The sequence below is a fragment of the Rutidosis leptorrhynchoides genome, chromosome 1 (genome assembly GCF_046630445.1).
Source record: "Rutidosis leptorrhynchoides isolate AG116_Rl617_1_P2 chromosome 1, CSIRO_AGI_Rlap_v1, whole genome shotgun sequence".
Classification (NCBI taxonomy): Eukaryota; Viridiplantae; Streptophyta; class Magnoliopsida; order Asterales; family Asteraceae; genus Rutidosis; species Rutidosis leptorrhynchoides.
The window spans coordinates 563,265,265-563,292,592 of NC_092333.1; the positions used below are offsets into that span (position 1 = coordinate 563,265,265).

Sequence of the window (27,328 nt, forward strand, 5' to 3'; positions counted from 1 at the left end):
AGATATTATTTCGGCTTCGAGTTTTTCTTTGATGAAGTGTCGGTCAATCTCTATATGTTTGGTTCGATCATGTTGAACTGGATTTTCGGAGATAGCTATTGCAGCTTCATTATCACACATAATCTTGATAGGAGAGGAAACCCGATCTCTGTTAAGAGTTTCCTAATCCATAAAGCTTCAGTTACACCTCTAGCAATCCCCCTAAATTCGTCCTCGGCACTTGATAGGGCTACAACCTTTTGTTTCTTGCTCTTCCATGTGACCAAGTAACCTCCGACGAGAGAAAAGTACCCGGATGTTGATTTTCTATCACCTTTCTCTCCCCCGTACCCGGCATCTGTGTATATTTGTGTTTCTAGGTGATTACTTTTGCTGAATAAAACTCCATCTCCTGCGGTTCCCTTTAGATATTTGATTATCCGTCATACAGCCTCCATATGATGATGTTGGGGTTGATGCATGAATTGACTAACGACCCTAACAACATGAGCAATGTCTGGGCGAGTATGAGCAAGATAGATGAGTTTTCCCACGATCCTTTGGTATTGACCTCGATCAGCTAAGCTAGCCTTTTCTTCCATATAAAGTCTTTGATTTGGAATCATCGGAGTATCAGCTGGTTTGCAATCGATCATACCTGTTTTAGCAAGAAGGTCGAGTATGTATTTCTTTTGACAAATAAAGATCCCCTGACGGGATCTTAAGACTTCAATCCCTAGGAAGTATTTAAGACCGCCCAAATCTTTCATTTCGAATTCTTTAAACAAATTTGCTTTTAACTTTGAAATTTCTTTTTGATCGTTCCCCGTAATGATCATGTCATCAACATAGATTATGAGACACGTGATAAGATTATTTCTTCGTTTCAAGAAAAGTGTATGATCCGAATTACTTTGTTTGAAACCGTATTTTTTCATTGTTATGGTAAACCGCCCAAACCAAGCCCTAGGAGATTGTTTTAAGCCATAAAGAGATTTTTTAAGATGACAAACTTCCCTTTCTTTAAAGGTAGATGTGAATCCGGGAGGTCCTTCCATGTACACCTCTTCCTTGAGTTCTCCATGTAGGAAGGCATTTTTTACGTCAAATTGATGAAGTGGCCAATCTTTGTTTGCTGCGACTGAGAAGAGGATTCTGATCGTATCAATCTTGGCTACTGGTGAGAAGGTTTCTGAGTAGTCAACCTCATATGTCTGAGTATATCCTTTTGCAACAAGTCGAGCTTTATATCTTTCAATGGTTCCATCGACTTTATGTTTGATTGTGAACACCCATCGACATCCAACTGATTTCTTTGATTCTGGAAGCATGCATTTTTCCCATGTGTTATTAGCAATAAGAGCTTTCATTTCGTCTTCCATTGCCTTTTTCCAGTTAGGTGATTTTAGGGCTTCCTCAACAGTGTTTGGAATTTTTTCAGAGTATATCGCGGAAGTGAATTGTTTTGCTTCATGTGATAGATTACCTTTGGCAATGTTCTCCATTGGATATCTTGACTTTGGATTTTCTCTTTCGGGAGAATACCTTTTTGGTGGAATTCCCCGGTTAATTCTTGGAGGGAGAACATATTGTTCCTGTGGAGGCTCGGGTTCAGGTTCAATTGGTTAATCGGGTTGACTTTGTTGGTTAGGTTGTTCCTCAGTCTGACCTGTTTCCTGTACTAATGAATCCACCTCATTTTCAAGGTTAGTAATAATAGGTTCAAAGGATTCAGAACTGACCTCAGTCGTATTGGGAAGATCACTGTCGAAAGTACCGGTAGGAGGGTTACTATGAGTCACTTCTTCAGATGACGGAAAATCTAGCCAACTCACAGAGTCACTTGATTCTGACTCCCCCTGACTTGTGTGTTGGGTATAGTAGTATTCAGTCTCCAAGAAGTCGCAACTCATAGAGGTGAACATATGTCTCCTTTTTGGAGAGTAACACCTATACCCCTTTTGATTAACCCCGTAGCCGACAAAGACACATTTTTCAGCACAAGGGTCGAGTTTAGTTCTTTCCCCTTTGGGAATATGAACAAAGACCGTGCATCCAAATATTCTAGGTTTTAGAGTAAGGTTTGACGGGGGTTTGTAAAATTTAGCAAGAGTTTCAAGGGGATTCTTATACTCTAAGGCTTTGGTTGGAAGTCTGTTAACAAGGTAAGTGGCGGTAGCAAGAGCTTCGGGCCAAAAAGACCTCGGAACATTTGACTCTATCATTAAAGCTCGAGTAATTTCAAGAAAGATCCGATTTTTTCTTTCGGAAACACCGTTTTGTTGGGGAGTATGAGGGCACGAAGTTTGGTGAATAACCCCTTTTGTTTCGCAAAAAAGTTTCATTTGAGTGTTGACAAATTCTCCGCCATTGTCAGATCTTAGAATTTGTATTTTAGTTTTAAATTGTCTTTCAATCATGGAATAAAAGGTTTTGAGTTTTTCAAATACTTCGGATTTGTTAGTTAAAAAATATGTCCATGTCATTCTCGCGCAATCATCAATAAAGAGAACAAAATATCGAAGGTTATGCCCCCCATTTACCCTTGCGGGTCCCCATACATCAGAATGAACCAAGGTAAAAGGGTGATCAGATTTAGAATCACTAGTTTTAAACGAGTTTTGATGGCTTTTAGCCAAAATACAAGTTTCACATTCAATAACTTTATTTGAAAAAAGATTCGAAAATAAAATCTTTAAATAACCAGCAGACGGATGTCCTAGACGTCTATGCCACAACCAAACTTGTCTATTAGGAGTCCCATGAGCTAGCATGATTGTACCATCTTGAGTGACTTCATCCACATAGTATAACCCATCCCGTTCAGTACCACGACCAATGATCTTCCCGGTCCTGATGTCCTGCAAGATACAGAACGTTGGGTGTTATAATACGGTGCAATTAAGCTCTTTGGTCATGTGGCTAACGGATAAGAGTTTATGTGACAGTGCGGGGACGTAAAGGCAATTTTTTAATTTTTACGTAGGTGATATTTCAATAGCCCCTCCTCCCTTAACTTGAACACTTCCTCCATTAGCCGTTTTAATTTGAGTTTTATTTGGTTTTTACTCCGAATAAAAATCAGTTTTATCAAATGTCATGGTGTCGGTGGCACCACAATCGATAATCCATTCCTCGTTTTTTGTTTTGTTAGACATAACATTAGCAAATGAAACGTCGTTAGTAGAAAAGGACCTGTTTTGTAAAAATTTTTGACACTTAGGGTTACTTTTGTGATTATGGGACTGTTCAAGATATTCATAACCTTTGGGGGGTCTGTTGGGTAAATTTAGATTACCCAGAGGTTGTTTTTTGTCAAGAGTTTCACAAGAGGGGTCTTTATGTAATAAATGATATTTGTTTTGGGTTAAATAACCCGTCTCCTCCCCATCCAAATACTGAACGGGTTTGGGTGCAAATCCTAACCCTAACCCTAATTTACCTCCACCTGGGGAAGATGATGCAGGTTTTTCAGCCGCCATTAACCCAAATCCTCCTTGAGCAGTGGTGGTACCGGAGTTGGTAGTCTCTTGATTGCCTCTGGTTGCCGTCGTTCCTGCTGCCATTGATGCTTTTCCCTTTTTGTGTCCATCGTTTCACCATTCGGGATACCCAACCCGTCGAAAACATTGATCTTTGGTGTGCCGTTTCATCCCACATTCTTCACATTCGAGTTTATCTTTATCTTTGGATGAAAGGTAATTTGATCTACGCTGGTTTTTTGAATACAGGCCATGGCCATCGGCCTCTTTGGTTTTAGATGCAGGTGCAATTAACCCAGAGGCTATGCCTTCTTGCTTAATGTTGTTTGCTTTGACGTGTAGATCAAACGTTTGCAACTTATCTTTGCCTGAACTGTAAGTTGTGATGAGAGCATTCCAAAGAGTCTTTGCAGTTGGGAATTGAGTAAGATTGCTGGCAATTTGTGGTTCAATGTTTTGAATCACCAACGAAAAAACAACCAGGTCATCCTGGTTCCATTTTTGATTATCAATTGCAGGTGGGTCTTCTGTGAGATGTTTAAGGAGGGTCTCGGATTTGCATCCGATGGCAACCTTAATCATCCTAGACCACAATGAAAAATTGGAATTGTTGAGGTTAACATTGATTTTCAACGAATCTGGTAATTGTCATTATTGGACTGAAGTAACCTAGCCAATTAGCTGGTTAGTTCAGTAATAAGTTGGTTGTTTGGATTACTGTCTTCTCCAGACATTGTTGGTTATTCGAAACAAGATGAATATGATGAAAAAAAAGATGTTAAATGATCCAGGATCATTAACAATGCTCTGATGCCATGTTTGAATTGATAAAAAAATGAGAAAAAGTATTGATCGTTTTATTGATTGCTTTGAATTGATAAAACTAGAATTGTTACTTTTTATCATTTACAATGGATCCTATATATACACAAAAGACCAACGGCTATATGCCTACAAGAATGGAAAGAAATTTTCTATCTTTGGAAGGCTGGCTGTATTGATCCATATGCTGCTGTATCCTTGCTGTCATTTGAGGGAAATGATGATAGTTTTCTGATCCCCAAAGTTTACAATATTTACACAAATTTGATTTCTAACAAATATATATTTTTGAATAAATATATGTATAAATATTAGACTTTTGAGATAATTTCCAAGATTTGACCGATTTTTCCGAGAAGTTGATCGATTTTTCCGAGAAATCGGTCGTTGACCGATAAATTATGCGTTGACCGATTTTTTGGCCGATTCACAAACGAGTTCTCGCCAGGATTGAGTTTTCGAGTTCTCGCCGAGTTCTCGCCGATTTTTTCCGATTTTTGCAACCATGGTAGTCAGTGATCGATTTACATCACCAACATTTTCACAAATCATTAATTCATGCATTAATAATGTTACGTACATTTTAACTGTATAAAACGGAGTACAATTAGTACGGTGTAAAATACATTTTAACTGTGTCAAATTTTATAAAAGTATGGTATGAGTGTCGTATCGTATCTATCATTGTTCTAAATAAAAATGTGTATATTTGCCAAATTTCAACATTATACAAATAGCTATTGTTTTTATGTTACATGCATGTATGTAATTATAGTAATTTTTGAAGCCACGGTTATAGAATTTACGACTATTGATGTTTAAAACATATATTAAAATAGAAATGCTAGTTTTTGTTCATCCATATCCATATCCATATCCATTTAGTTTCACGTCATCCATCCATATCTATATTTAATGGATTAAGCGGGTTAATGGATATCCAATGAATATTAAAAAAACGTTATAATATTCTCTAATATGCGATTAAAATAAAAACTTAGTATAGCAAAAATAAATATAACATGTCATAATTAAAATCTATCCATAAGAATATTTAATCTTTGTCGATGACATAACAAGGTTTCTTAAATTTACTAAAAAGACATGGATTATAAAAAATTAAATATGAAATTTGTAACTTTATTTTGTTAGATATATAAGTATATATCTATATTTATGTATTTGTATTTGTATTTCGGGTGATAATAGATATATTCATGGATGACACTTTTCATCCATGTTCATATCCATATCGATTTAGGTTCATCCATATCCATCACGAAGTGAATGAATCGGATGAATGACACTTTTCATCCATATCTGTATCTATATCCATTTAGGTTCATCCATATCCATCACGAAGTGAATGAATCGGATGGATATCTATCGGACCGGGTGATCATTGTCATCCCTAGTGCAGATCACTCAATATATATTACTCCGTATATACGAGTAAAAAATAACACACTGGCGAAAAAGATAAGCACAAGGAAAGATACATGAATAATACGTGTGACTGAGCCAGATATTAGTGTACGACAGATGGGCCATATGTACTTTTTATTTAATTTAGTGGCAATATATTGGTCAACACTTACCACATCTTTCTTTTTTATTTTTAAATAGCAAAATTAACTATTACTACACTCAAATAAATATCATTAATTAATAATTAATAATTAATCAACTATTTATGTATGTATTGATATGGTAGTCCTATCTTACTAAAACTTTATATTATATATCTAATAAGTTGTTAGTCAGACGACGAAGACAATCAATATTAACAATTGACTACAAAAAATTTAATTATATATCAAAAGTTATTTGAGATTACGTTTTTAACAAAATATTTGATTATCATTTTATTTTACATGTAAATAAGCAAAAGAAGATGTGGTTTGCGTTTTATTGAAAAAAACACAAATTAGGAAAAGCATTGGCACATGCTTTTTAATACGGAGTTTTATCAATGCGAGTTTTAAAAGCTCAATCGTAAACACCTTTAGGCTTTAATTACTGTATTTTTGTTAGGTTTAGTTATTTTAATTACGAACACAAGATCCAACAGTCGCATAAAAATTCAAATAGATCAGCTAAAACTAACCTGGAAATGATTATCAGGATGTTGGATTTTGGCGCGGAATCCACATCTGAAAACTGCAAAATAAATTTTAACTAAATTAGGGAATATTTACGAACATAAACGACATAATTGAGGATGAATGTTGTTTGATAATTTAGATTAAACACCTAAAGAACGGATCGTTAGAACAACGGAAATGGCTATGATGACTATGATAAAGATGGGGAGTTTTCGCCGAATCAACTCCATTAAACTCATCAGAAGTAAAAGATATAGTTTTACAGAGGTTGATTATCACTAATAAGATATTAGTAAACCATGCAACAGTATATGTATATTCAGAGCTTAAAAAAGAGAGCAAAAAAATGGTGGTAAATGGTTAAGATGAGGTTAGCCCATGAGGCTCAGATTCTATTTGCAGCTTATGGAACAATTTTCAATCCTAGTAAACTAGTCACTCTCAAATATATACAACACCAGATCCTACGTGGACCATCAGTACCAGTGGCAATTTCAGAATCGAAATTTAATGGGTCCTAATTTTTTTTTCCCAGTACTAATTATATTTGAATCATATTTTAATGGTTATTTACCTTCAAAAAAACTACAAAATCAAAATATATTGGGTCTGACTAGTTAAATTTAATGGTATCTTATACAATTTAAATGAAAAGCTATAAGTACGAAAAATATATGGGTCATGTTGTTAAATTTAGTGATGTCTTATACGTTTTAAATAGTATTTTCTACACAAAAATTTTTAAACTAGTGGTGTCCCGTGATCCCACGGGCCAAACACTAAACTCACCACCGATCGGTACTCCATTAGTATGCATACCGTAGAAACTAATCAAAACTATTAATCACTCCGTGAATTTCCCGGTATAATTGTTCATTAATAAATAATAAGTATGAAATATTACGTATTAAACTCTTCAATTTACCAATTCATTTATTACTCTAAACCATTAATTTTTTAAATAAATTCAGTTAAACTTACCTTGAATATATTTGCAAAATAGACACAGACATTTATTAATATATGTATGACGTATTTTAAATCAAAAGAAAAATGATTGCGGACACTAACTTTTGAACGAAGTAAGTGTTGATATGCGAGTAATATCTAATATTTAATATATTAAGATTATAGAAACTGAATACATAGCTTTTAAAGAGTAAAATTTACAAAACCGTAAAGATATACTCAAACGACTAGACTAATAAATTAAAACCATTTGCTATGTTACAGTGAATGTTGTAATGATGTGAAGCTGTAACAGAGAAATTATGCTTATGTAACAATGTTATGGGAAAGAGTTTGTTATGTGGAACGTTGTTGAAGAGAGTTTGGTAGTTGAAACTTGAAAGGAAAGAGAAAAAAATAATCACCGACCAATAGAAAGCAATTAATTGTCGTTGTAATGCACATGGATTTGTGCCCCACGCTTAAAAACACCCCACAACAGGTGTTGTGGACGTTTTTGAGTTGACATGTCACACCACGCCTCTAAAAACACATTGAAAATACTATGGTAACGAGTAGTCTAATTGACCAATTTATGGTGTCCTTAACAAATCTGAGTACGTGACCATAACTTTTGTCTAGATTATATGTAAAGAAGGAAATTTTTTACTCATATGTGAGTATTTTATTTACTTGAATTAGATCTAGTATAAAGATTTCAAAGTATACAACATAGTGTATGCAATGATGTATGAACACTTGACCGGCACTAGTTTGTAAAGAAATGGTTGAATGTTTCACTCCTTGGTTGTTGTCTACTAAATTCTCTCATTTATTGTACCCCGTAGACTTCCTGTCTATAAGCTGACAAAGACTACTTCCATGATTTGATCAATCATTCATTTCTTTTGAATAGTCATTGAACATTTAAGGAAAATGACCCGAAAAAATAATCAAGTTACTCAATTTGACAATCAAGTTAACTCTTAATTTAGTTAAATCAAAAAAGGATTGCAAATTAATTTTTGCCCCCAAAAAAAAATTGCGTGCTCAGTTTTTTTAAAATTGAGGTAATATCAAATGAACACAAAATCTAAAATCACGAATTACTTCAAATTGAGACTTGAAACGGATTCATAGAGCTTCGATTATCATTTTTTGTGAAGCAACTAGATCCAAAACATCTTGAAAAACAATGAATCAAAATGAACAAGTCGACTTGTTCAAACGATTTGTTCATCTCGATTCGTTGTTTTTCATTATGTTTTGGATTTAATTGATTCACATAAAATGATAATATCTAATTAGTAGGAATACAAGCTTTAGTAGATGTGGGTCGATTCTTGCAAAGTATGTCTATAAGCTTCCTTTAAGCCACTCCCATCTTCTATATGTTGAGATTTAGGCAATTGCGGAAGTGGTTTCACCGATAAACAAAGTTAAGTAGTTGATCACCCTAATTAATTTGTTAGTTAACTATCAAACCACTCAACAACAATGGATAGATAAACAAACATAAGATAAGTAAATCACACGACATGAGAGTTTTACGTGGTTATATCCGAACTTTTTATTCATAGGTAAAACTCATCGAATTTTCTTTACTGATTTTCGTTATAAAGATTAGTTGAAGTTAGGGGAATTAATTATGGTGAAATACAAGACTTAAACCCTTTAGATTTTCTAATTAGTTTTATAATAAAAAAACACAAAACTAGCCAAAAATTAAAATCTTGCTAACTTATCAACAAACTTGGCTCCCGAACTACTATGATTTTCTTTCCTTTTTATTTATTCGTACCAAATTTCCACACTATAATCACAAGAATTACTTACGTTCCCATGTGTGTTAAGGACCATATCAAAAACTACTACTACTACGTACATAATTTTTTTAAACTTGTTATTGCTACATCATGACCTTTGGTACCAATCCACAAGTATCTTCTACTTCCAAAGGATTTAGTTTATGTAAAGCTCAATTTATTAAGTGGTGTTTGTTATATTAATTCTTATCTTCTCCAATGATTTTTTTTTTCATGTGTTGTTATTATCAAGTTGTTAGGTTCATTTTCTAATTAGGCTCACCGGTCATTGATTTTTAAGTCCATAAAATTAGGATTATGTACCTTTATTAAACTACCCAAACCTAGAACATGCAAGCAGAAAATCGATTTAAAGACGGAAACGCACATATAGCCCTTTGTTGGCCTAAAACTTGAATCGAAATGACAATAAATAATCTCGGACTAGTAACAAGTAAACATACATCAATTTTCCTTAATTACATTAGACTACGAATATCATCAGCTCCATCGTTATTACTATTAACATTACTAGAAAACAAATCTTTGCAAAGCTCACCATAAAACATACATAAGTTAACAAAAACAGGACTCTTAAGATTCTCCCAGCAGTAAAGAAGCTCTTCAACATCAACTAAATATCTTATTTTCACTTCTTCCTATATTATCTTAACCAAATAATTCTCAAAACTTCGACAAGCATTGTCTTCAGCCTCATTGAGTTCTGCTCAGGGGCGGACCTATATAGAAGCTCTTCAACATCAACTAAATATCTTATTTTCACTTCTTCCTATATTATCTTAACCAAATAATTCTCAAAACTTCGACAAGCATTGTCTTCAGCCTCATTGAGTTCTGCTCAGGGGCGGACCTATATAGAAGTGAGTGAGAGCACATGACACCACTGAAATACGTGATGTAGTGGAAATTTTTTGGGGTTTTTAACTAGTGACACCAGTGAATAGTGTAAATATTTTTGTGTGACATCACTAAAATAAGTCTTTAACGAGTGATACCACTGACTACCATTCCTAGATCCCCACCGGTTCTGCTTCAACCATAGATTCCATACGAGCTTGTTGCATTTTGATATACGCAGGCGTAAGACGGGATGGACAGAGTGCTTTTTACGTGTACCCTGCATCTGAAAAGCTCTTAAGTTCCATAACTCGGTCCATATCTTTTTTCGACGTTAAAGATTTCAAAAAAGATGGTAAAGAACACAACTTTGTTTTGAAAGGAGTGGAAGTAGTTGGTAAACAACAAAAACAATGTGTTTTTGTGGTTGTGGTTGAAGATTTTGTTTTTCGAGACCAACGAGGACGTTGAACAGAAACAAGAAACTAAATCCACCAACCACGGGAGATGAAAAATCTCCAATCTCAGAAGTTAAAAAAAAAAGTACCAAAAACAATACAAGATCCTTACAACGATTCACACACAATCAATCTCACCGTAATCTCTCTCAAGCTATCAAAAAGATAACTATGAATACAGAGAACGAAAGATATGAAACCCTAGAATGAATTTCACACAGTTACAGAGATGAACGAATGAATCAGATAATGAAAAAATAAATTAGATAACTTAAATAATAACTTAATTTCTTTTCTGGTCCCTCAAGTTCCAAAATAGCTGTTCAGCAACAAAGTCTTCTTTTTAATACTTTGACCACCAAACTATCTTTCAGAAAATGACTGCAAGGACCCTACAATTATTCTTAACCCAGAAATAAGAAGAAATACAAAAAACATATGATCTTACATGTTTAGATTATGAATATGTATATAAATTTAACATTCCCCCTTAATCTAAACATTAAATAGATCATAAAGAGTTAACTTGTTGCACAATAAATCATGTTGAGCTCTTAAAAGTGGTTTAGTAAAAATATCTAAAGTGTTTTCTTCAGAAGAAACTTGAACAGTTTGAATTACACCAGAACTAATCTTTTCCCTCACAAAATGTAAATCTACTTCAAAATATTTAGTTTTTTCACAAAAAATAGGATCTTTGGCTATTTGTAAAGCAGATTTATTGTCACAATAAACAGTTATGGGAATTTTTGTTTTTATGTTCAAATCTTTGAAAAGTTTTAATATACAAATGAGCTCACATGTGACAGAAGCTAAAGCCTTATACTCAGCTTCTGCAGATGATCTTGAAACAGTTGACTGTTTCTTACTTTTTCATGAAACTAAAGAGTTTCCTAAATAAACACAGAAACCAATAACTGACCTTCTTGTAGAAATACATTTTGCATAGTCAGAATCAACATAAGCAGACAATACAAAATTGTCATTTTTTGTTATAAAAATGCCTTTTTCAGGTGAACCTTTAAGATATCTAAGAACTCTAAAAGCAGCATTTAAGTGTGAATTTAAAGGAACATGCATATGTTGACTTAAACAATGAACAACATAGGCAATATCAGGTCTGGTCAGTGTAATGTAAATAAGTTTTCCAATAAGTTTTTGATAATCACTTATATTAGATAAAGGATAATCAGTATCAGAATGATTATCAATACTGGAAAAGACAACACCAGATTCCATAGGAGTAATAGTAGGTTTACTAGCTAACAAACCAAATTCATCAGTTACTTCTAAAGTATATTTTCTTTGTGTCATACTTAAACCTCCATATTGATCTAAAAGTTCAATACCAAGAAAATATTTTAATAAACCCAATTCTTTAAATTTGTATTTAGTTTGCAAGAAATGCTTACACTGACTAATACAACTTTCACTATTGCCAGTAATAATAATATCATCAACATAAACAAGCAGAAACAAAGAGCAATCATCAGTATGCTTGGTAAAAAGAGAATAATCATTCACACTTTGAACAAAGCCATATTCAAACAATGTTTCACAAAATTTCTCATTCCATTTTCTAGGAGCTTGTTTTAACCCATAAAGAGACTTAACAAGTTTACAGACTCTTTTGTCATCTTTATCAAAATATCCCTCAGGTAAAGTCATATAAACATCTTCAGTTAAGTCACCATAAAGAAAGGCATTATTTATGTCAAGTTGATGTAAAGACCAGTCATTTTGAATAGCAATAGTAATAATGACTCTAACAGTAACCATTTTAACAGCAGGATAGAAGGTTTCATCAAAATCTAGACCTTCTCTTTGATTATAACCTTTAGCAACTAATCTAGCCTTGTATCTATCTATTTCACCAGAAGGCTTATATTTGATTCTATAAACCCACTTTGATCCTATAGGTTTTCTATCACAAGGCAAATCAGTAATAATCCAAGTATTATTTCTAAGAAGGACTTCAATTTCCTCATTCATAGCATTAACTCAATTCTTATCCTTTGATGCCTCTTGGTATGACTTAGGTTCTTGACTTTTATTTAAATAAGTGATAAAACAGAAATTTTCAGAACAAAGTTTAGAATATGTTAAGTAATTTTTAAGACCATACTTTACCTTATTATCAAGTACATAATCATTTAATCTTTTTGGTAAAGTTGTTCTTCTGCTTGTTCTTCTTAAATTTTTAGCATTTATATTAACAGTATCTTCTAATGTATCATCTACATTAGAAGTGCCCTCAGGGACAACATTATGTCCACCAGATGTTCCTTCATAGGAAGTTGCATGTCTGCCATCATCTGTTGAACTGTGTCTCCCTTCATCATTGGGACTTATAGGATCCATTTGGTTTAAAACAGTTGACTTATCTATATTAGACTCATGAACAATTTCAGAATCATTTTCAAACATTGTAAAATCAAAGAAAATTAAATGATTTACACTATTTTCATCAAGGTTCACTTTGTAAACAGACTCAGTTTTGAAAGGATAAACATGCTCATAAAACTTAACATCTCTTGAAAAAATAAAGCATTTATTTTCTAAATCAAACAGTTTATATCCTTTTTGAGAAGTAGAATAACCTACAAAGACACATTTAAGAGACCTTGAAGAAAATTTATCAGTTTGATTTAAAACATTAGCAAAACAAAGACAACCGAAGGATCTTAAATGGGAGAAATTAGGACAAGAACCATAAATCAACTCATAGGGATACTTTCCAGATAAGACAGAGGATGGAAGCCTGTTAATCAAATAAGTAGTAGTTAAGATACACTCAGACCAAAGATACAAAGGAATTCCCCCTGAAACGTAAGGGACCTAGCAACATTTAGAAGGTGCCTATGTTTCCTTTCAGCAATTCCATTCTGCTGAGGTGTGTAAGCACAAGATGTCTGATGTACAATACCTTTAGTTCTAGTAAACATTTTCATTTTTGTGTTAACAAATTCAGTTCCATTATCAGTTCTAATGTTTTAATTTTGACATTAAATTGATTGAATAAAAGATTGTAAAGACTTTCAATATGATCAAATACAGTATCTTTGGTTTTTAAAAGATAAGTCCAAACAACTCTAGAAAAATCATCCACAACAGTTAAGAAATACCTAAAACCTTCCTTACTTTTGATTTTATATGGACCCCAGACATCTAAATGCATCAACTCCCCAACACCTTTTATTTTATGTTCACTTAATGGAAAAGGTTCTCTGGTTTATTTAGCTTTACGACATATATCACAAGCTTCATTAAAATCAGTATTATTTAAGTTAAGGTGTGTTTTAAGTATATTTAACACTTGACTAGCAGGATGACCAAGTCTATTATGCCAAATACTGGTTTTAAACTTAGAATTATTTGAAACATCAGACATGATAGTCTTACCATTAACACATTCATCAAAAAAATAAAGACCATCACTTTCACTAGCAGTCCCCATCAATCTTTTTTGAAGCAAATCCTGAATATAACATTTATTAATGTCAAAACTCACAACTAAATTACTATCTTTTATTAATTTGTTAACAGATAACAAGCTAACACAGTATTGAGGAATAACCAGAACATCATACAGCTTAATATTATTAGAAAGTTCTAAATTTCCCATTTGAAAAATCTTGGCATTAGTACCATTAGGATGATTAACAGAAAAATTTTAATCAGATACATTAACAACATTGCTTAAATTTTGAGAAGAAGAAACCATATGTTGGTTTGCACCAGAATCAATTATCCACCCTTTAGAAACCATATTATTGTTTTTTGAACTATTAGCACAAAAGAATTTATAAAAATTTGTGTTAAAGAAAACATTATTATTTGTGAAATTACCTGACATGTTAACATCCGGGTGGTTTGAAGAAGGTTTCTCATTTACCAAGCTAAGCAACTTCATAATTTGATCACTGGTTAATTGAACAGAAGAGCCAGAACTACCATTTTTATCAGTAGCACAGTTATTACTATTAAATCTAGGTGACCCTTGATTAAAAGGGTTTTTAATATATCCAGGTGGATAACCAATAAGTTCAAAACACCTATCAACAGTATGACCTAGCATATTGCAGTTAGTACACTTTAAAAGTGGATTTCTGTATTTCTTCTTGTTATTGTAACCACTATTATTGTTGCTAGTATTGCTGGTTTTACTCACTGATAGTGCTCCAAATGAACGTATATTTAGTATCAATATCCTTCCAATATGTAAAGTTTTCAGTTGCAATTATTCTATTTCAAGTAATATTCGTTTATATTAAATAAGTGCGAAGACAAAAGGCGAAAATGAAGATTTGAAGACGTAAACGTCCAAAAAGCTCAAATGTACAAGATACCATCCAAGTGGTTCAATTTATTGATAAGAAACGTCTAAAAATGACAAGAGTACAAGTTACAAAACGCAAAGTACAAGATATTAAATTATACGAAAGGACGTTCGGAAATCCGGAAACGGGACCTGAGCCAACTATCAACGCCCGACGCAACGGACCAAAAATTATGAGTCTACTATGCACAAGAATATAATATAATATATATATAATTATATAAAATTATATATATTATATTATATAATTAAATATAACGTCGACAAGCTAGCAAACAAAGCAATTGGGCATGGCCAGGCTGGCCATGCGATCGCATGAGATTAACACTGAGAACCCATGCGATCGCATGAGCCTCAGGATCAGACCACGTCTATAAAAGGCAACGAGTTTTGGCCAGAAAAAAAAAATATATATATATATATATATCAATATCCCTCTGTAATATATAAAATATATATATATATATATATATATATATATATATATATATATATATATATTATAGTATAGGGTAGTTTTATATTAGATTAGTTTGGGTTATGTAAAGGTTATTTTACGGGTTTTAAAGTCGAAGCTCTGTCCGTGTAACACTACGCGATAAATAATCAATGTAAGCTATGTTCTCCTTTTTAAATTGATGTCTCGTACTTAAGTTATTATTATGCTTATTTAAGACGAAGTAATCATGATGTTGGGCTAAAAATATTAAAATTGGGTAATTGGATTTTGTACTATAATTGGGGTTTGGACAAAAGAACGACACTTGTGGAAATTAGACTATGAGCTATGTGATGACCCGGAAATTTCTGACCAAATTTAAACTTAATCTTTTTATGATTTAATGTTTCCGACATGATAAGCAATGAATTTTGACAAGTTTTAAAACTTTTAAAAATGATTTTTTATATATATAACGGTTGACCATCCTGTTTGTACAACGATTCACGAACGTTATAACATGTATTATATACATATTTTAATAAATATAAGAGTTTTCGATATATACGGAATCATGCGAATAATATTTATATACGAAATGATTAAAAATTTACTATTAAACGATGCTATTTCAAATTAAAATTTTTACGTATTAAGTCATTTTATTTTTATGATATAATTTTTGTATTTTTTTTAAGAAACGAAGTTAAATTAATAATGTACAATTTGTAAAGCACAACGTACAACGTGTAGCTTAAATAGTTGAATTTAAATTAATTCATTTACTATTCACATGAAAACGACATGATAGAAATTATTAATTATAAGTTACATAGAATACCCCTGAAGTATTTAATAAATACGACTTTTTAAAATTTAATATTCGATTTACGTATTATATTAATATATATAATACGTCGACAAACAACGAGACAAAGGTTTATGAGCTGGATCCTCCAGCCATGCGATCGCATGGCCAAGGAGGCTAAACCCCATGCGATCGCATGGGGTACTTTTTCAGGTATGATTGCTATAAATTGCAGTTTTTGGCTCGAGATAATCACACACATACACAAATATAGATATATTCCGTAATATTATTTTTTATTATTATTATTATTATTATTATTATTATTATTATTATTATTATTATTATTATTATTATTATTAATAAGATTATTATTAATCTTATTATTTTTATTATTAGTGTTATTATTTTTGCGATAAAAAAATAATAATGTACATAAAATATTACGACGGAGTGCTGTCCAAGTAATTTTCAAAATGTGTTTCCAAGCGAGCTAGAGCTAAGGAAAATATGGGTTATTGCCAAGGAAATTATGGGTAATGTTCGAGGGTATTTTTGTGAATCAAACCTCATGTTTATCATCTCCGATGCGTCTACGTGCTTTTCTACAGTATTGTATATCAATATTAAACAGTGAGTTTCCTAAGATCCCTTTTACTCTCTACATTTTTGGGGTGAGAATACATGCAAATGCTTTATTAACCGATATACAATATTTATATGCGTGAGTTTCATAAGATCCCTTTTACTCTCTACATTTTTGGGCTGAGAATACATGCAAATGCTTTATTAACCGATATACAATATTTATATGCGTGAGTTTCATAAGATCCCTTTTACTCTCTACATTTTTGGGCTGAGAATACATGCAAATGCTTTATTAACCGATATACAATATTTATATGCGTGAGTTTCATTTGCTCCCTTCTTAATTGCTTTTGCAATCTATATTTTTGGGCTGAGAATACATGCAATTTATTTTAAAACGCAATGGATACAAGTACATACTTAATTCTACACTGAGTTTGAACCGAAAATCCCTTAGCTTTGGTAACTAGTAGCTGCCAGTACATAGAATATGGACTGGTGGGCGCGAATAACAGTATATGGATCCATAGGGCTTGACATCCCCGTCCGAGCTAGAGCGCTAGCCTTTTAACAGACGTGTGTTATTTGAGTTTAGGACACGTTGGTTTGTGTGTATTAAAACGAATGGGGTATTTATCATTATAACGTTAAAGCTTAGTTACCAGGGTGCTCTGTTATGTAGAATCTATTGATAAACGTTTCTGGATGAAACAACTGAAATCTTGTGATCCACCTTTATATACAGATTATGAGCAACATTAAAACTATGAATTCACCAACCTTTGTGTTGACACTTGTTAGCATGTTTATTCTCAGGTTTCCTAGAAGTCTTCCGCTGTTTGCTTAGATGTTAAACAAGCTATGTGCATGGAGTCTTACATGACATATTTTTCAAGGAGACGTTGCATTTACCAAATCATCACCATGTATCTTATTTTGACTGCATTGTCAACAGAAATGATGTTGTAAACTATTATATACGGTGATTGTCTATATGTAGAAATCATCAGATGTCAAAAACCTTTGATTTAAATATTCATTTATGGTGTGCCTTTTCAAAAGAATGCAATGTTTACAAAACGTATCATATAGAGGTCAAATACCTCGCAATGAAATCAATGAATGACGTGTTCGTCCATATGGATTTGGAGCGATCGTCACAGTTGGTATCAGAGCGTTGGTCCTAGCGAATCAGGTCTTGCATGAATGTGTCTAACTGATAGTTGTTAAGATGCATTAGTAAGTCTGGACTTCGACCGTGTCTGCAAGTTAAAAGTTTTGCTTATCATTTCTTGTCGAAAATTACATGCTTATCATTCTTAAGTCTAGACACGTTTTCCTGCATTTATTGCATAAATAGTGTATAGACAAAAATTCATATCTTAGCGTATCTGTTACTGTAAACTTTTCCTGATATCTTCCAAAAATTTCTCCGTGATTTATGGAATTTGGTATTATATATGTAAATTATGTATTGAAGAATACCAAACTAAATTCTATAATCTAATTCATATCAAAAATCATCTCCCTATTTATACAAGATGGATCCCGTATCTAGTTCAAACTCTGACAGCTATTCCGATATGGATATTCACCTGAATTCTGAAGACAGTGTAACCGGAATGGATCAACCAATTAGCCATCATCTATTCTGGATGAATTGGGGATGGGTTCGTAGCCTACTTAATTATTGGAGATAAGAAGAAGGCGATCCCTTTCACCCACCACATTGCCCTCTTGGCGAAGAACCTGAAGCACTTACTGGCGAACCTGTTCGAGACACCATTTTCTCTCTCATTTCCAGAGTATTTCGTCACGATAATATACTATCTCAAATTCTGGATCTTATTCATCCGCTCGTCCGAACCGCCAATCATCCCGGTGTAGTAGAAGAAGTCAACGAGCTTCGTGCTCAGGTAGTGGCTTTGGAGAATATGGTGCAAAGGTTACAAACACCAGCAGCATCACCGGCATCAACAGTACCACCGACAACAACACCAACAGTACCATTACCACCACCAACAACATCCGCATCGCAAACCTCAACTTCACAATCTGTTCCACGAGCATCAACGTCATACGCACCGTAGTTACCAAGAAATACCAGCAACAATAACCGATGAAGTTTTAACTCATTTCCCCTGAAGAAATTTTATGTATATTTAATATATATGAATTTTGAAATCAAAATAAATCTTTTCGTACTAAGCTATTACGTGTGAATCTTAACTGGTAGGTACTACTCGGTTAGTTCATATTACTAATATGCAATGATGTACATCCTTCCTTAACAACTTAACCATTGTTAACTACAATCTTTGTTTCAACTTAATGAATTCCATTTCATAATAAACCAAGTGTATTATTCAATTACATAATTGATTTTACATTTTCATTTTCGATATACTCAAAACTTCCCAGAAAACATCATTTTTACCTTGCGAAGTTAGCAAAAGTTCCATAAGCACCAACATGATTCACTGAGGAAATATCAATAAAACTGAATAACGAAGTATTGATTACATTAGTAAAATACTCCACGAAGATTATGAAATCTTTAATGTTTTAGAGATTATTCATTTCTAATCCAACAAAAAAAAAATTAAATGAGCTTAATATGATATTAACTCATTAAATCTGTATTACATCTGAAGAAAATATACATACATATATTTTCATAAAGACGGTAATAAAAATTCTTTTGTACAAAGTATTAATTGTGAAATCTTTAACGGGTAGGTAATACCCGGGAAATATATAAGTTCGCAATTAATATGTTACACTGTACATTCTTCAACTTTGATTCAAAAATTATTAACAATGCTCACAACGATATACAATCATTTTCATACAAATTCAATTACATATTCTGATATTGACGGATCAGAATCTAAGTCATAACTCTGAACCTGTGACATCATTCTTAGATCTCTACATCTTTCAAATCTATACTTTGACTTCAAAAATGTGAAAGATCCTTTAGCATTGTTATTACTGAAAATAATCTTGCCATCCTTTTCAAAGTATCCAGTTTTATCACACTTTCAACCAGTCAACTTTGACTTTTCAGATTAACCTTATTGTAACCTTGACATATACGTTTTTGTTACCGGGAAACCTTTTATGTTCCACCACATTAGCAGTAAATTTACCAACAACTTCATTGATCCTTGACCTTCCGAAAAATCCTTATACTCATTGAAACCATATCATGTACTCATCCACATCTTATAACGGTAATTGCCATACCAACTACTGGGAATTAGCAATCAGTATTTTGAATCTTGCAGCATTTTATACGACAACAGTTATATATGGATAACATCTATCTTCTAGACTTACATACTTCGAAGGTGAAGTTTCGGAAAAACATCGCAAACTATGAACTAGTTCTCTGAAATTGGAACAATGCTGATGAAGCAGCAAAAATGGTAAACGACTTTAACAGTCAAAAGTTTGATGATAAATAATAGTATGGTGGTAAAACTGAGAAAAAGAGAAGGTTTGGAACTGAAAAACGGATTGAGCAGACCATGAAGGAGGCTGTGGACAAATCACGAAGACTAAATCTACCTTCAAAGAATCTAAATGATTCAGTATCTGCTGAAGCCATTAACGAATACCTTGCTTCCGAATCTAAACCCTTGCGGACAATATTCTTCATCATCCTCTGATATTAGAAATTCTAAGATATCATCGAATCTTTCATTATAAATATCCTCCATATTTCTGGAGATAATTTCATAATCATTCGTATCGAAAATCAATTTTCTCCTTGCGATATCTGTGTTATATCATAAAAGAAACTATTTTAGCTTCTAAATTCTGAAACTTTCAAGTTTAAAATATGAATATTTTGAAAGTGGTGTTGGGAGCTGAAGCATGAGTTAGTATAATATAATGACACTTGATCAACGTGATTATATTACAGTAAGTCATGCTGAGTTTCTAATGGAACGTGATAAAGGTTCTCAGATCATACCCTCATCATGAACCATGTTACATAACTCTTTCATTCTATTTAACCTCTAAACAGATCAAGAAAATATTTTTCTTGATGATTCGGTCTTTTCCAGATATTCTGATAAATTGACAAATCAATATCGTGCCATTACAATTTCTTTCTTAGAACATTAACTATGTTCATTCCGAAATGAATAGCTACGAATTCTGGACCATTATTCGCTTAACTTAAGGTCGGGAAGAGAAAACGAAAGCATGAAGCTCCGAAATATAATGGAGAATATAAAGCCCGATAACAATCCTGAAATTACAAACCGTGTATATCAATGCGTATAGCAATATAAAGACACGAGAGAATGAAAAACACTATAACCCCAAGGTAATGGTAGAAGAAAATAACTTCCTCTGGCGGTAGATGAAAAAGAAGAATGACAGATATGAAAGTTAGGAGTATATCAAGAATCAGAATTGGATGAAGCATTTCACAATCTTTTGAAAGTATGAAATGAGGAAGAAGATATAGGAGTGGTGAAAATAATGAAACGGAAGAGGTCAATTTATAGCGAAATATCAGACATAGCAATTGTGGCAGATTACGCATTTAATCAAAGAAAATCCTAATTTCTGCAAATTCCGAAGAATCAAATCTTATTTAGATTATGAAGATTTTCTATTCCTTAAATTCCGAAAATCAATCGTTACTACGTCAAGAGATAAGACGAATCTCTATTCTCCATTTCATTCTATTACGATAACTTCTCTCATACGCTTCGAGTAATTGGATTATTTTATCCATATTATTCAAACATAGATAAAACTTTATTATCAACTCATATTCGTCATTAAAACATTTTTATTGTTAGCCATGACGACCTCACTCAAATTTCGGGACGAAATTTCTTTAACGGGTAGGTACTGTGATGACCCGGAAATTTCTGACCAAATTTAAACTTAATCTTTTTATGATTTAATATTTCCGACATGATAAGCAATGAATTTTGACAAGTTTTAAAACTTTTGAAAATGATTTTTTTTATATATAACGGTTGACCATCCTGTTTGTACAACGATTCACGAACGTTATAACATGTATTATATACATATTTTAATAAATATAAGAGTTTTCGATATATACGGAATCATGCGAATAATATTTATATACGAAATGATTAAAAATTTACTATTAAACGATGCTATTTCAAATTAAAATTTTTACGTATTAAGTCATTTTATTTTTATGATATAATTTTTGTATTTTTTTTTAAGAAACGAAGTTAAATTAATAATGTACAATTTGTAAAGCACAACGTACAACGTGTAGCTTAAATAGTTGAATTTAAATTAATTCATTTACTATTCACATGAAAACGACATGATAAAAATTATTAATTATAAGTTACATAGAATACCCCTGAAGTATTTAATAAGTACGACTTTTTAAAATTTAATATTCGATTTACGTATTATATTAATATATATAATACGTCGACAAACAACGAGACAAAGGTTTATGAGCTGGATCCTCTAGCCATGCGATCGCATGGCCAAGGAGGCTAAACCCCATGCGATCGCATGGGGTACTTTTTCAGGTATGATTGCTATAAATTGCAGTTTTTGGCTCGAGATAATCACACACATACACAAATATAGATATACTCCGTAATATTATTTATTATTATTATTATTATTATTATTATTATTATTATTATTATTATTATTATTATTATTATTATTATTATTATTAATAAGATTATTATTAATCTTATTATTTTTATTATTAGTGTTATTATTTTTGCGATACAAAAATAATAATGTACATAAAATATTACGACGGAGTGCTATCCAAGTAATTTTCAAAACGTGTTTCCAAGCGAGCTAGAGCTAAGAAAAATATGGGTTATTGCCAAGGAAATTATGGGTAATGTTCGAGGGTATTTTTGTGAATCAAACCTCGTGTTTATCATCTCCGATGCGTCTACGTGCTTTTCTACAATATTGTATATCAATATTAAACAGTGAGTTTCATAAGATCCCTTTTACTCTCTACATTTTTGGGCTGAGAATACATGCAAATGCTTTATTAACCGATATACAATATTTATATGCGTGAGTTTCATAAGATCCCTTTTACTCTCTACATTTTTGGGCTGAGAATACATGCAAATGCTTTATTAACCGATATACAATATTTATATGCGTGAGTTTCATAAGATCCCTTTTACTCTCTACATTTTTGGGCTGAGAATACATGCAAATGCTTTATTAACCGATATACAATATTTATATGCGTGAGTTTCATTTGCTCCCTTCTTAATTGCTTTTGCAATCTATATTTTTGGGCTGAGAATACATGCAATTTATTTTAAAACGCAATGGATACAAGTACATACTTAATTCTACACTGAGTTTGAACCGAAAATCCCTTAGCTTTGGTAACTAGTAGCTACCAGTACATAGGATATGGACTGGTGGGCGCGAATAACAGTATATGGATCCATAGGGCTTGACATCCCCGTTCGAGCTAGAGCGCTAGCATTTTAACGGACGTGTGTTATTTGAGTTTAGGACACGTTGGTTTGTGTGTATTAAAACGAATGGGGTATTTATCATTATAACGTTAAAGCTTAGTTACCAGGGTGCTCTGTTATGTAGAATCTATTGATAAACGTTTCTGGATGAAACAACTGAAATCTTGTGATCCACCTTTATATACAGATTATGAGCAACATTAAAACTATGAATTCACCAACCTTTGTGTTGACACTTGTTAGCATGTTTATTCTCAGGTTTCCTAGAAGTCTTCCGCTGTTTGCTTAGATGTTAAACAAGCTATGTGCATGGAGTCTTACATGACATATTTTTCAAGGAGACGTTGCATTTACCAAATCATCACCATGTATCTTATTTTGACTGCATTGTCAACAGAAATGATGTTGTAAACTATTATATACGGTGATTGTCTATATGTAGAAATCATCAGATGTCGAAAACCTTTGATTTAAATATTCATTTATGGTGTGCCTTTTCAAAAGAATGCAATGTTTACAAAACGTATCATATAGAGGTCAAATACCTCGCAATGAAATCAATGAATGACGTGTTCGTCCATATGGATTTGGAGCGATTGTCACAAGCTATTAATGGGCTTTATATTTGTTTAACTAAATGATAGTTTGTTAATTTTAATATAAAGATTTACAATTGGACGTCCCTATAAATAACCATATACACTCGATCGGACACGATGGGCGGGTTATTTATATGTACGAATAATCGTTCATTTAACCGGATACGGAAATGGATTAATAGTCTATGGAATTATTAAAACAGGGGTGAAATTATGTACAAGGACACTTGGCATAATTGATAACAAAGTATTAAAACCTTGGGTTACACTCAGTCGATATCCTGGTGTAATTATTAAACAAAGTATTAAGACCTTGTTACAGTTTAAGTCCCCAATTAGTTGGAATATTTGACTTCGGGTATAAGGATAATTTGACGAGGACACTCGCACTTTATATTTATGACTGATGGACTGTTATGGACAAAAACCAGACGGACGTATTGAATAATCCAGGACAAAGAACAATTAACCCATGGGAATAAAATAAAATCAACACGTCAAACATCATGATTACGGAAGTTTAAATAAGCATAATTCCTTTATTTTCATATATAATTGCACTTCTAATTATCACATTTTTAATTATCGCAATTTTATTTCATCGCACTTTTATTTATTGCAATTTCATTATCGTTATTTATTTTATGCTTTAAATTAAGTCTTTTATTTATTTAATATTTTACATTAGATTTTAACTGCGACTAAAGTTTTAAAATCGACAAACCGGTCATTAAACGGTAAACCCCCTTTTATATATTATTATATATAATTATAAACATTTTGTACAAATATAGTTAATTAAAATATAGTGTACAATAAGCCCGCTCCCTGTGGAACGAACCGGACTTACTAAAAACTATACTACTCTACGATTAGGTACACTGCCTATAGTGTTGTAGCAAGGTTTAGGTATATCCCATCTGTAAATAAATAATAAATATCTTGTATAAAATTGTAACGTATTTAATAGTTTTTCCTAGTAAAATATAAGCTATTTCATATACACCTCGCATAACATCACTCACAAAGGCAGATGATTGATTTTTAACAGAGTTATTGGAATGTAACCTATGAGACTCATCTCTAGAAATAATAGAGAAAGCAGTTTTAACATTAGGAACAGGATCAGATGTAAGAATTTGACTCCTAATAGGCACATACACATCATCTAGACCCATTAAGAACTGCATGAGTTTCAAAAATTGATTATGTTCTTGAAAAGATTTATTAGCAGACACTATATCATCAATTTTAATCATGTTATCAAACTGTCTCCACATAGCATTTAACTTATGATAATAATCAGACAAAGGTTGGCCAGCTTGACTACAAGAATTAATATTTTGATATAGATTAAAAGTAACAGAAGCATCAATCTTATCATAGGTTTCTTTTATCTCAGTCCAAACAGATTCAGCAGTCTTAGAGAAAATTTGTCCATTATAAACATCTTCAGATAATGACATTAATATCCAAGTAAGCACAACAGAATTACATCTATCCCATTGACCAAGAAGAACATCATCATCTTCATATTCAAAATTAGCACAAGAACCATCAATAAATCCTAGCTTATTTTTAGTTTGTAATGCAAGTTTCAAAGCACAGGACCACCCATTATAATTTTTAGTTCCTTTCAATTTCTGTGTAATTAATGGTGCACTAGAAGTGTCACTAGGATGTAAATATAAAGGATCATTAAATTCAAGTTTGCTAATCTTGGTTGGACCAACAGTAGAATCACTATCAGACATAATGAAACACAGATAAAAACAAATAACAAGAAATCAAGGAGAATAACAAGAATAACAGTAAATCACAAAAGCAATTATCAAAGAGAAAACAAAAAAAAACACATAAAACCACAACAAATCCACGGTTCAGACACCTGTAAGGATAAGAAACAAACCCCACTGGACTGGTTACTAACCAGACAACCTGTAGAGATGATTTACAAGAAAAAATAGGTCAAGATCAATCTACGCTTGATCAGTTTTTCATAGATCTCAAGGATCTAGATCAAGAGTTGGGCGTAGAGATCATGTTAGGGTAAAAGAAAGCACTAATAAACACGAGACTCCCCTTTGAAGACAAATCTGCAGCGGAAGAACAAGAAGATCAAGACAAACAATGTAACGACCCTGGTTTTCCCATCTTTAATTAATAATGTTTATTATTAATACTTGTGTTTTATTGAATAACTTTGAATGCCCCGATTCGTCTTGGTGACACACGAACTTTACACGAATAATATTTTTGAATATTATTTACATTCATGATTAATTTTTATTAATCATTTTAATTAACTAAGGTTATTAGTTAATTACTTGGGCTTTATTGGATAAATTGTTAACTACTTGAACTTGGACTTTCATTAGTGTTAATGGGCTTAAGAGCCCACCCTACATCCTTAATGGACTAACTAGCCCAACTCATATTGTAAGTATTACTTTAAATGCTTAACTAGATGGATTAGTGTATATAGAATCTAGTTACAAGTTATTTACATCTAGTTCCCATGCAACACACCTTATAACCACCTTTTTGAGCCAAATGCATGAAAGAACCTTATGGACATTTCTCTTCCTCTTGTGGATCCCCTAACCGTCGATTTAGATGGTGATAAGGGAGGGTTTGTTTCATTCGAACTTTACACGAATAATATTTTTGAATATTATTTACATTCATGATTAATTTTTATTAATCATTTTAATTAACTAAGGTTATTAGTTAATTACTTGGGCTTTATTGGATAAATTGTTAACTACTTGAACTTGGACTTTCATTAGTGTTAATGGACTTAAGAGCCCACCCTACATCCTTAATGGACTAACTAGCCCAACTCATATTGTAAGTATTACTTTAAATGCTTAACTAGATGGATTAGTGTATATAGAATCTAGTTACAAGTTATTTACATCTAGTTCCCATGCAACACACCTTATAACCACCTTTTTGAGCCAAATGCATGAAAGAACCTTATGGACATTTCTCTTCCTCTTGTGGATCCCCTAACTGTCGGTTTAGATGGTGATAAGGGAGGGTTTGTTTCATTTTTTTGGTATTACTTCTCACTTGCATTCTCATTCCAAAAACACACACTTACTTGCTTTCATCTTTTCTCTCATTTCTCTCTCAAAGTTGTAAGTAACAAAGCTTGTTGTTCTTCCTTTTCTTTGTCTCAAAACCGTAGCCAACAAATCATCATCATCATTCAATTGTCTTTGATTAATGTTTACTTACTTATAGTTGTTTACTTACATGTTAATAAGAACCAAACTCTTTAGTTTGTTCTTCATTTTATCATGTTTATTCAAGAACATAAAGAAACTAGGAGAATCAAGTTTATGTTTTGATTCTTCCATAATACTTGTTAAAAGATTAAAGTTCATGAGTTATATAAAGCATACTTGTGATTCATGATTGTAAACTTAAAGATTACTTTCCTTAAAGATCAAGACTTTGGCTTGAATCTTTAAAGTATGAACAACCATGACTTGTTACTTGTTTATTTAGTTTATATCTTCAATTCTTGCACTTGTTAAATTCGTGAATTGTTGCTAAAATGGTCAAGTGTTACTAGTTAATCTTGATCTCATACTTTCTT

At 32.3% G+C, this 27,328-nt stretch overlaps 1 protein-coding gene and 1 pseudogene across 1 annotated transcript; both read right to left on the bottom strand.

The window, feature by feature from the left end:
• Window positions 1-9,620: 9,620 nt before the first annotated feature.
• On the bottom strand, window positions 9,621-10,319 carry LOC139844381 (transcription repressor OFP17-like; annotated as a pseudogene).
• A 2,139-nt stretch (window positions 10,320-12,458) lies between these two features.
• Window positions 12,459-25,475, bottom strand: LOC139844395 (uncharacterized). The gene is made up of 6 exons (XM_071834615.1): window positions 24,728-25,475; window positions 14,307-14,627; window positions 14,143-14,213; window positions 13,847-13,935; window positions 13,296-13,442; window positions 12,459-13,218 (listed from the first exon to the last, which is right to left on the bottom strand). The coding sequence occupies exons 1-6, from the start codon at window positions 25,473-25,475 to the stop codon at window positions 12,459-12,461; spliced, it is 2,136 nt and encodes a 711-aa protein (XP_071690716.1).
• Window positions 25,476-27,328: the final 1,853 nt, after the last annotated feature.

Coding starts and splice junctions, on each gene's coding strand:
- LOC139844395 (XM_071834615.1), bottom strand. CDS start 25,475: ATGTCTGATAGTGATTCTACTGTTGGTCCAACCAAGATTAGCAAACTT. Junction 13,443..13,846: donor GTTAATGGTAAGACTATCAT/GTCTGATGTTTC, acceptor TTAAAACATTAG/AACTGATAATGGAACTGAAT. Junction 13,219..13,295: donor CACCTTCTAAATGTTGCTAG/GTCCCTTACGTT, acceptor TTTGATTAACAG/GCTTCCATCCTCTGTCTTAT.